Source organism: Vitis riparia, chromosome 6, assembly GCF_004353265.1.
Source record: "Vitis riparia cultivar Riparia Gloire de Montpellier isolate 1030 chromosome 6, EGFV_Vit.rip_1.0, whole genome shotgun sequence".
Taxonomy (NCBI): Eukaryota; Viridiplantae; Streptophyta; class Magnoliopsida; order Vitales; family Vitaceae; genus Vitis; species Vitis riparia.
This window is the reverse complement of record NC_048436.1, coordinates 18,162,547-18,174,358: the sequence shown is the minus strand read 5'-3', so window position 1 is coordinate 18,174,358 and position 11,812 is coordinate 18,162,547. Positions and strand designations below refer to the sequence as shown.

Sequence of the window (11,812 nt, the reverse complement as noted above, 5' to 3'; positions counted from 1 at the left end):
AAACTCAGATGAGGGTGAGCGCATGTGAACACCACCCCAGAGGAAGACTTCCTCCCTTCCAAACCCCACACGGCCTTATCATTGACGCGAGAATACTTGAAGTCGATCCTTAGTCAAAAATCCACGCACCCTAACTCAAATGAAGTAAAAAATCCACTCTAAATATATGAAAGTCGAGGCTTTCATATCATCACCATCACCATCTCCATTCCTCCCTCAGTGCTATAGCTTAGGCAGCCACCATGGCCAACCTCCTTATCTTAATTCTTTTAGCCCTTTCTACCCTGTCCGGGAATCTCGCAGGTAAGTTAATGCAAACCCTCAATTTTTCTTTCCTCATCCTTACAGTTGATTCGTACTTACCATGCATGTTCAAAATTTATGCTACACATCTGATTGGCAGGGTTTTTAAGCATAGATTGCGGGTCATCCACTGTTTACAGTGATGAAGGGTGGATCGGAGACGAGGCCTATATACAGAATGGAGAGTCCAAAAGGGTTCAATCTGGCAATTCGGTGTCTCAGGTGATGGACACTTTGAGGGTTTTCTCAAGCCGTAACAAGAATTGTTACTCTCTAGTAGCTAAGAAAGGAGAGAGAGTTCTGGTTCGTGCCAGCTTTTACTATGGAAATTATGACCACAAGTCATCTCCCCCTACCTTTGCTCTGCAGTTTGATGGGAACCCTTGGGCCACAGTAGTGACTTCAAGTGATCTAGTCATTTACTATGAAGCTATATATGCCGTAAAGGGAGATACTACAAGTGTATGTGTTGCTCAGACACAGGCTAATCAATTTCCCTTCATATCAGCACTTGAAATGGCAAGCTTGGGATCAAACATGTACAGCTCTTTGGATTCAAACTATGCTTTGTTTCTGAGAAGGAGGTTTGCTTTCGGTGCAAACGAAATTATAAGGTAGGCCGAGTTTTAGAATGGCTAAAGATAGGTACTGAATTACTGATTTCTTAATATAAACCTTTTTTTTGTCACAAAATTCATTAATGTATATCATGGGGATTGATTTATTAGGTTTCAAAGAGATGCATATGATCGAATTTGGGTTCCCGGAGTAGCTGTCAATGGATTAATTGCAGTCACAAGTGATGCACTGGTTATTGACAGTACCGCTGCAAAAGATGTTCCTCCACAAGCTGTGCTGCAGAACGCAATAACCACCTTAAGCACGTCGGAGTCCATAATTATTGGAACTAATCTTCCAGCCGTTAAAGTTCTGATCTATATCAACGCTTACTTTTCTGAAGTTACCACGCTTGATTCAACCCAGAAGCGATCCTTGGAGATCAACCTGGATGACAAGCCTGTCTCAAATCCCATCGTCCCACCCTACCAAAAAGTACTGGAAGTAACCATCACCAACCTGACTGCTTCTTCTAATAATAACTTGTCTTTGGTGGCTACCTCCGATTCAACGCTTCCTCCTCTCATCAATGCCCTGGAAATCTTTTCAATCAGCAATGAGCTAACTGATGGGACAGATAGCAATGATGGTTGGTACCAAAGCCCAATTTGTTTTGAATTGATATTTGTATTGTATGCGTATCATCGTATCATCTGTAGTCTGATTATTCTTTTCTTCTTTTGGTTGTGTTTCTGCAAATTCAGTGGGACAGTTAGGTTCGCTGCAAGTCCTGTATCCTATACTAAGACAATGGGGTGGCGACCCTTGTCTTCCCTCACCATTTACATGGGACTGGGTCAATTGTAGTACTGATGCTACACCTCGAGTAACAGCTTTGTGAGTTAATTGCATGGATCTAGCTTGGCCTGTTTATTTTATATCCTTGAAAAACACTACCAGTTTAGTATGGGCTAATTGACTTTGTGAACAAAAATATACAGGTATCTCAGTGGCTTCGAGCTAAATGGCTCATTTCCAGATTTGAGTTCCATGGATGCCCTTGAAATAATGTAAGTCAAATGGCAAAGATAAAACTTCGAAGGCCTTACATATATGCAAAGCATGGATGGGATTTTTCTCTTAGTTGTTTTGTTTTTACATTTTCTTTTGGTTTCCCATGGAATTATGCAGAGATCTGCACAATAACAGCTTGGAGGGTGATATTCCCGATTACCTTGGCACCATGCCCAATCTAAAACAATTGTGAGTTTTTCATTGCTTAATTAAGTATTGTACGTTCTTAATATTGGATATTCTTTTGTCCTTTGTTCAGAAAACTATATGATAACTCCATTAACCATCCTCTTCTTTCCAGAAATTTGGCGGATAATGATTTCAGTGGGACTCTGCCCACCTCAATCTCAAACAATAAAAACCTAAAACTAATGTGAGTTGACAGTTTCTCTAACTTTCATGTATGTAATTATTTTCGTGGTATGCACAGATTGATCAGATAAATTTGTGGACTACTTTGAATTTTTTGATCTTTAACAATAACATGATGATTCGACTGTTTATCAGTGCAACGGGGAATAAGAACTTGTGCGTCTCTGGAAAGTCATGTCAGACAAGCGACACCAACACGGGGAATAAGAACTTGTTCATCTATGTAGTCGTGCCCACTTTTCTCTTGGTGTGGAAATAGAAGCTTAGCAAAGCTGCTAAATTTTCTATGGCTATGCTTGTCACGACCCACGTTCGGATCAACTCGGAACTTGACCTGCGACCCACGTCAAAGGTTAAAACTATAACATGGGATATGATAAGAAAAGAGATATTGTGTCATATCTCACGGATTGAATAAGTTATCTTATTTTATTTTTTAATTGTTTTATTGTTTATTATTTATTGTTTTTATCCCAATATGTTAATCTCATTTTTTTTTTATCAATTTTTTATGTTTTATATATTTATTTTACAAAATAAAATTCTTTTATTATAAATTAAATTTATGGTTAAAAAAGAAAACCTAAAATATATTTATAAAAATAATATTAATATATGATATATAAATTATTTTTATATATTGAATTCTGTAATATATTTTTTTTATATAAAGTTTAAATATTTTAGTCATGAATATTGTTTAACATAAAAGAAATTTTATTTTTTAAAATAAAAAATATAGAAATGTGATATAATTTTTATTTTAAACATTAAAAATAATATATGTTTCATATTGTTATTTTTATTCATTTAAAAAATTAAATATAAATATATATGCATAATATTTATATTTAAAGATATCATATTCTATTAAAAATCACATCTTAAAAAATATTTATTTCTTATGAGATATAATACCTTAAGATATACATATATTATCTTATCTTATTCCATCAATGACTACTTCTAATCCAAATTGGAAGTTAGCTTGAACATCTTGGAAATTTTTTTTTCTATAATTAAATAAATCACAATTTTAAACAAAACAAAAACTTCTTTCAACTAAGGTTTCAATTCACCAATATAAAAAGAAATACTAAAGTGCAACTTGAGGAATGAAATATTGTTAGGGATTTTAACCCAAGTCTAGAATAATAATCCATCAGTTTGAGTAAGCATATCCAAAATAAAATCAAGATACAAACATTTAATTTAAACTGTTCAACAAGTACAAATCCCAAAATAAATCAAGCAAAATACTAGAGACCCTATAGGTTGCTCTAGAACTTTTATGGGATATTTTAGAGCCCTTCCTACTCTATCTATTAGTCTTTAGGAATAATGTTTGTATCTAAAAAGTTTTAAGAAGAAAAGAGTAGGCATTTCCACGTTTTTCAATAGATTGTTTTACACCCAATGAGATTAATTGGTATCATTATGGTTCAATCATAAACAAAATAAACATTCAAACCTTAAATTAAACATTTCAAACTTTTTATTTTATCTAACTACACAACTTAAACACTTTTTAACAATTAAATAAAAATACAAGTGAGAATATAATACACCGTCATACAATACTATTGTTATTGGGTTTTCCCCAAAGGATTCTCATATGTACTCAAATACACTCTCTATTCAGAGTCTTTTTGGAGTAAATTTTTGTGTCTCTCATACTAGAGATTTCATTCTTTTCTTAATTTGTTTTTTATGAACTTTTACTTTTTATCATTTTTTTTTCATTTTCCATTTTATGCAACTTTTCATTAATTTTTTTTTTCACACAACCATAATGCATATATGAACTGCAATAAACTCATATGTTAACGGTCACTAATTTTTAGGGCATAATTTTATTTACTCTAAGCATACTCCATAATTTTTAACAACCAACACAACAATTTTTCTCCAATTTAATAATCACAAACATTAAAAAAAATCATAAATAATTCATATATCATCAAAAACATATTCTAAACCCTAATCATATAAATTTTATTTATTCCCTAACATGCTCAACAATTACATATTTATTTTTTAATAATAAAATTATAATTTATTTAATATAAACTATCAAATAAAAGCTTTAGGGTTAAACCACTCTACTATAAATCGAAAAATCCAACTTGTAGACCCCTTTGTGGACACCACACGGGAGGAGTTAAAAAAATTTCATTTGAAGTGGGGGGACTTCTTTCTGTAGGGAACGAGTTGCTGAGACGCGTGGCAGACGTCACCATCCTGCCATGGTGGTGGTTGAGGATGACGTCTTTGTTGAACCGTGAGTAGGGAAGCAAGTTGGTTGCTTGGAGAGCAAGCTGGAGAGTAACAGAAAGAGTAGTAGAGACATTTGTGAGGGGGGATGAGATATTTTGTGAGGGGTTACAGAGAGATTTTGGGTGGAGCTTGGAGAAAAAGTCGAAGAGAGAAGACAACCGGAGGGAAGACCATTTGAGCTAGGAAGGGAGAACTGATCAGAGAGAGAAATAAACACACAGAAAAATCGTCTTGACAGAAGGAGATACAAGTATTGTTTCTATAAGCTATCAAATTTTTTTTTTTCATGTCCATGCCATTTTATTGTGTTTTCTGAGTATCATGAGATTTTATTTTGATGTCTGAATGTGTTTATTGAGGACTCTTGTTTGTTTTTATGGAATTTGAGCTTGCTCGTACTCATCTTATGCTTAATTTCCAACCTGTTTTGCCGCCTCTATTTTGAGATTTTACATGAGATATTTGGCTTTCACATATTGATTTCTTTTTAAAACTCATTTGAGCTCCATCTTAGCCCACCCCCTACATCTAAGTTCAATGATGGAAGCATGAAACGTGGTTTGTATGGGTTCATTTTTACTTCCTATTTTTAGTGCCCCGTTCTTGCTGTTTACCCTGTTTCTGGCTCACAATGGAAGATGGTCATTCTTTTTGGAGGGTTAAAGTGAGCTAGGCAGAATTAGGTTGTGGGCAATGAGTTTTACAGAGAAGCAAAGAGAATAAGCAAACATAGGAGGTTTATGAGTTTCTGGTTTGCGTGCTTTCTATGACTGGAAGAAACGACACTAGCCCTATTATGATGAGGAAATCCGTGCGGTGGCGACGACTGAAGAATTCTTTAGGAAGAAGATTCAAGATGTCTTGATCTTTGTGCCCGAGTTGGATGGGAAATGAAAAGACCCAATGGACTCATTTGCAAAGAAGATAATAGTCAAGGTGATGTGGGATAGTCTCTACATGGATTCCCAAGTTGGAATAGATGAGAAGATAAGAGCACTTTTGGTGGGCTGGTTGACTGAAGTCCATCATAAATTTGAACCTTGCCCGAGATAGAGAAACTTACCTACCCCATTTGCTGTCCCATAGCCCATTCCCTACACCATGCATGGCCCCACAAGACCTTTTACAAAACCTACCCATCCACCATAATCACTACTAGCTACCCATACCCCTCATCATTCATATCCTACACTATTAATACCATCATACCCATTTTATCTACACCACTATCTCCTGTACATATAAATTCTTTAAATGTTAAAACAAAACCAACAAACTTTAATTTACCACATACAGAACCACATGTTATCTTTTTGTTTTTTTTTTTAACTTTTAATGTTAAAAGTTTTGTTTCTTTATTTATTTTATTTATTCTTTTTTTATATCCTCAAATAACTCTTTAAAATTTCCTAAAATTCCAAAGTTCCAAATTTATTTATTTTTAAAAAAATACTATTTTCCAAAATTTGATTTAAATTTGGTTTACAAAACTTTAATTCTCAAAATTCACTTTTCCAAAACTCCATTTTTTAAATTTAATTCTTCAAAATTCAATTCTCCAAATAATTTTCTAAAATTCTAATTTTAAATTTAATTTCCCAAGATTCAAAATTTTAAATTTAATTTTCCAAAAACCCCACAATTCCAAATTTAATTTTTAAAATGTCACCTTCAAACAAATTTTCAAAACTCCAATTCATTTCAAATCAAATTTTCAAAAGTTTCATTCTCAAATAATTCTTCAAAATTCCCTTTTCTTATATTTAATCTTTAAATTTCCACTTTCAAATAATTTTCGAAATTTCGATTCTCAAATTTAATTTTTAAAAAAACTTCGTTTTTTTTAAAATAATTCTTCAGAATTTCGACTTCCAAATTTAATTTCCAATTTCCAAAATTCTAATTTTCACATTTATTCATTTAATCATTATTATTTTCTTTACTATTTATTTATTTATTTGTTTATTTATTCATTTTTAAAATTCTATCTTTAAATAATTCTTTCAAACTCCGGTTTCCAAATTTTAATTTCCAATTTCCAAAATTCCAATTTTCGCATTTATTTATTTACTCATTATTATTTTCGTTTATTATTATTATTATTATTATTATTATTATTATTATTATTATTATTATTATTATTATTATTATTATTATTATTATTATTTTATCCATTTATTTCTAAAATTCCATCCTTAAATATTTCAAAATTCCGATTTCCGAAATTAATTTCCAAGTTTCAAAATTTTCAATATTCACGTTCATTTATTTAATTATTATTTTTGTTATTATTATTATTCTATTTATTTATTTATTTTTAAAAAAAAAATCCATCCTTAAACAATTTTTTCAAAATTCCAATTTCTGAATTTAATTTCCAATTTCAAAAATTCCAATATTCACGTTTTCCATTATAACCATTTTTTTCTCACATTTTCCTCCACTCAAACATCTTCCTATTCTCTCTCATACATATATAGTTGTCGTAACTATTTATCTCAAACGCCTTCTCATTCTCTCTCATTCAGCACTCACCAAACCCATTCTTTATTTTTCCTCCACTTAAATATCTTCCAACTCTCTTTCATGCTCGTGGAACCCGCATTTCCATTTTATTTCTTCCTATTTTAACATCAAAGTTTAATGTTGCAAAATAAATCGGATTTTGGTGGGGGCCCAATATTCACAACATTTCTTGCAAAAATAATTCAAGTGAATTGCATGATTAATATTGTTTGATTTTGTTTGGTTTTGTGTAGGGGTCTCCAACGGGCGGGCCGGGCCTTATATAGGAGGCCCGCGGCCCAGCTCGGGCCGGGCCTATAGGCCCGTTGACTGGTCAACGGGCCGGGCCATGCTAAAATGCTAGGCCCGCGACCCGGCCTATGAGCCCGCTGGCTGGCGGGCTGGGGGTACTCAGGGACATGTTTGGTCCCGACATACCTAACGCCATTGATATACTTGTGCCCCGCTGGTGGAACAATAGGTTCCAGCGTGGCAGCTATAGTAACTACCCCATCATTTCTAATCCCCAAGTCGTTAATAACATCAAGGTATGACATCACATCCTTGGATACTTGTATGTTTCACAAACCTCTGTTTTATTTATTCTGCCTGTCTTTGGTAAAAGTTTGCCATAAATCAACTTCATGCTGGAGACTTTACTCATTATGTGCTTTCATGACAAGTAATAATGCATCGTATGAGATGAATCTTTACGGGCAGTCTGTATTTAGGGAAAAGAAAATGCTAAATACATCAGCATATGCCATGTGGGATACAAATAAAGGAATTTTTTTTTTATAAAAATTCCAATTTTAAAGGGTAGTTTTCCTGCTGCTTTCATGAGATGATGAAACTATCTTTTAAAGGGTAGTTTTAAAGGGGCAGGCCTAAGGGCGGGCCTACGGGCCGGACTTAAAATTAGGCCCGCGGCCCGGCCCGCCCAGAAACGGGCTCGAGCCCGGCGGGCTTGGGCCGGGCTTTAGCCCGTTGGACCGGGCCGGGCCTAAAGCGGGCCGCGGGCTTTTTGGAGACCCTTGGTTTTGTGTGAGATATTTTACATTTATCATTGTGCACTAACTCTGTTTCATGATAGCGCTTTATTATTTGCTGTTAAGGTATATTCATACTCTTATTTCATTTATATATTTTTTTCTCATGCTTGATTAACTTTATTATTTGATTATTTTTACTGGTATCCATTGATTTCCTAGTCCATTGTCATGTTTGTTTCACCTGATTTAGTAGAGACCCATTTTTAGGGGCTTAGAGGGGTGCTACAGTTTTTATTATACTTTCCCAATAGGTAACCTAACCATCGGACCCAGACTTGATTTTTCACAAACCTATTTTTGCAAACAGGAGTCATACTTTGAGTTTTCTTTCTTATTTTGTTTTCCCTTTAAAAATAAAACAAAAATAAGTGGTGATTCCAAATATTTTTCTAAATATCAACATTTTCACCAAATAAAATGAAAAGCGAGTTCGTCATCGAGTGGAGACGCATTTAGCCAAAATGCGAGGTCTACACAACTATTAAAACCGAGATCAGATTCCATTCAAATGTTTCTTTTGTCGTATTCTCCTAAAATTTCATATAAAATAGAGTACATTTCATATGTCAACATCCCGAATACAAGCAGCATTCTTTTTTCCCATCTACCACTATTTTGTAACCTTTTTTTTTTTTTTTAACCTCCTTTCCAGAGGCCTTTACGCTTTTTTTTTTTTTTTCAATACTATTACCTTTATTTATTTATTTAAAAATTTTACCATTTGGTCACACTTTTTTTTCCTCTTTTTATTTATCATTTTTTTTATTTAATTCATTTTACCTTTTTTTTTCAAAGCCTCAAATATATTTCCATTTTTTTTTTTATAAAATTTAATTTTTTTTATCAAAAATATATTTCTATTTCTTACTATTGTAATTTTTTAAAAAAACTATATTTCTCATCTCTCAATGAAAATTGATTTCTAAAAATTCAAATTTCTATTCATATTTTTACCAATCCCACTTTGACATGTGTTCTTAATTTATATTATTTTTGACTTTTCAACCATCAATCGAAAAAGTTTTCAAACTTAGAAATTTTCATATTGCCTAAAATACTCTGTTATTATAATGCTTCAATTGACAGTCTTTTTTTTAACTTTCCAATAGCAAGTGTCAAGTGCCCAACCATGAAGCTCTAAGCTTAATACCTTTCATTTCTCTCCGAAGTTTAAATTTCAATTAATATCTTGACAAAAAAAAAACTTGGATTAGATAATGATCTTCTTTAAAAAAAATGATGACAATTTAAGTTTTTATTCTTAATTTATTAAATAAAAATAAATTATATAAAAATTAGATAAATACAAAATAATAATTTTTAGAATCCAAATGACATCTTTTTTAGTTACAATTTAATTGATTTATATAATATTTTATTTTCAACTATTATACATTATTAAACATATAAAAAATATTTTGATATATAACAAATGATTCATTTATTCATATTAAACAATATTTATATTTATTGTTATTTAAAATATTATTGATTAGTAAATAAATTAAATTTAAATAGATACATGAACCACCACTCATCCCATTATATTTTAAATTAATTTTAAAATATAGATTTAACTTTAAATTGATAGCTCTCATATATTTATATTTATAATATTAATTAATATCTATTTGATATAAATACAATTAATACATTAATAATCAATTCATTAATTTTATAATAAATTCATATTTAAAATACAATTTTTATACTTTCTAAAAAATATAAATACAACATTTAAGGTTGAACAAACAGCTATCTTGTATTAATAAATTCATATTCATTTTTTTTTTTGTAATAAATGAATATATAATAAATTCACATGCATATTTTTTCAATGGATAGTCCAATCAAGAATTCAAAAGTTAGAAATGTTGCCCAATTTTTCGATGAAATTTTGGGTTTCAATGGAGGTGGAAAACAAAATACAAGGTAGTGAAGTTTTATGGGAAAAAAAGGCATGTAATTAGGAATGGTTGATTTATTTTTATTATTTTTTTATTTTTGACAAAAAATTGGCACCCAATGATCGGTACTAAATAAGTCATCTATTTATTCACAATTTTTGTTTATTTTTAGAAAATTATTTTGGGAGAAAAAGAGAATAGAAAAAGTTGAAAAAAAAACTCTAAATTTGAGGGAAATAATGTACTAAGACTTTGAGAAAACTTTGATAATAAAAATTTAAATAACCAATAAAAATCAGGTAATTTCCAAAACCTTTTGATAAAAAAAGGTTATTTAAGTGATTGAATTTTTAATAAAATATTAAAATTGTTATTCGCAAAACTCTTTTTAAAAAAATTCTTATTCAATTTTTAAAATTACTCATTAATAAATAAGTAGATTTAAAATTGTTCTTATTGAAATTATTGATTTTTAATAACATTCAAATTGATATTTTTAAAATTTGTTTAAATGCTTTTTGTGTTGATTTCTTTTTTGAAATTACTAAAATTATATATATATATAATATTTATTTTTAAATGCTTTTTTTGACACAATTTGAAATATTTTTTGTTCAAATTCTTAGTATTTTGATTATTTACAATTCAAATCTTACAATTTTTTTTTTTGTTTGGGGATCAAATTCAATAATATTTTTCAAATTATTATTGAAATTTTCATCTATATTCACATTCTGCAAGATCCTCCCACCAATAATTTCATCAATACTATATTTTCAGCCTTAGCACCTCTGCAGGGATGACCCTTGATGTTGAGCTAGGTTAGGTTCGACGTCCGCAAACCATTGGGCTCGATCCATCCGGGCCAACCAGGCCCGGACTAGCCCAGAAGTCTGGTTGGTGGTTCACCGACCAGTAGGCATAGGTTGGCGAGGCAGAGTTTGAACTTTGAAGTGGCATGGGCTGTGCCTCATGGCTTTTCCTGCAACTGGGTGGTGAACTGATGGCTTCAGGGTCTCGGAAACTATTCACAATCAGGCTGCGAGTTGTTCAATGTTCATTATACTATATATTGCTGATCTGGTTTTTCTGCGTGTCAAAGTAACCACGACTCCACCACTATTTCTAGTCAAATATTCATTACTTACAAGTTGCTGCAGGGAATGTCAATAAAGTATGTACCCACCGATAATATGTAGAATACCAGTGCGCTTGATCACTTCTTATAGGCCCGTTGATTGACTTAGCCCATCCAAAGTCAATGTCATCTTCCTCAACCAGCCGTATATTATGACTACTGCCGCGTTTTGTCTGGCAAGACTTGGAAAGCACGAACCGTGTGATTCGTTGACTCTGCACCATTTCATGCTCTCAGCATCGTCAAGAAAGTGAAATGTATAGCAATGATCAGATGGGCTTCTGTCCACTATACTTCTCTAAGTCATTTTCGAAATTGATACGTTTTTCCAACAGCATCTTCATCAAACACTACTTAAAATTAAGAAAATTTGTATATCATACCAATCAAAGATATATCAGATTCTACAGTGAGGAAAGCAGTGTACTCAAACTCAGATGAGGGTGAGCGCATGTGAACACCACCCCAGAGGAAGACTTCCTCCCATCCAAACCCACCAAACTCCACATGGCCTTATCATTGAAGCGAGAATACTAGAAATCAATCCTTAGTAAAAAAATCCATGCACCCTAACTCAAATGAAGTGAAAAATCTACCCTAAATAAATGAAAGTCGAGGCCTCCATA

The 11,812-nt window shown here is 31.9% G+C and overlaps 1 protein-coding gene across 1 annotated transcript; it reads left to right on the top strand.

Annotated features, from left to right (window-relative positions):
- The first annotated feature begins 214 nt into the window (after window positions 1–214).
- Window positions 215–2,708, top strand: LOC117915959 (probable LRR receptor-like serine/threonine-protein kinase At1g05700). Its single transcript, XM_034831732.1, has 8 exons — window positions 215–303; window positions 404–917; window positions 1,032–1,510; window positions 1,626–1,758; window positions 1,863–1,931; window positions 2,053–2,124; window positions 2,237–2,308; window positions 2,443–2,708. The coding sequence occupies exons 1-8, from the start codon at window positions 243–245 to the stop codon at window positions 2,564–2,566; spliced, it is 1,524 nt and encodes a 507-aa protein (XP_034687623.1). The 5' UTR covers window positions 215–242; the 3' UTR covers window positions 2,567–2,708.
- Window positions 2,709–11,812: the final 9,104 nt, after the last annotated feature.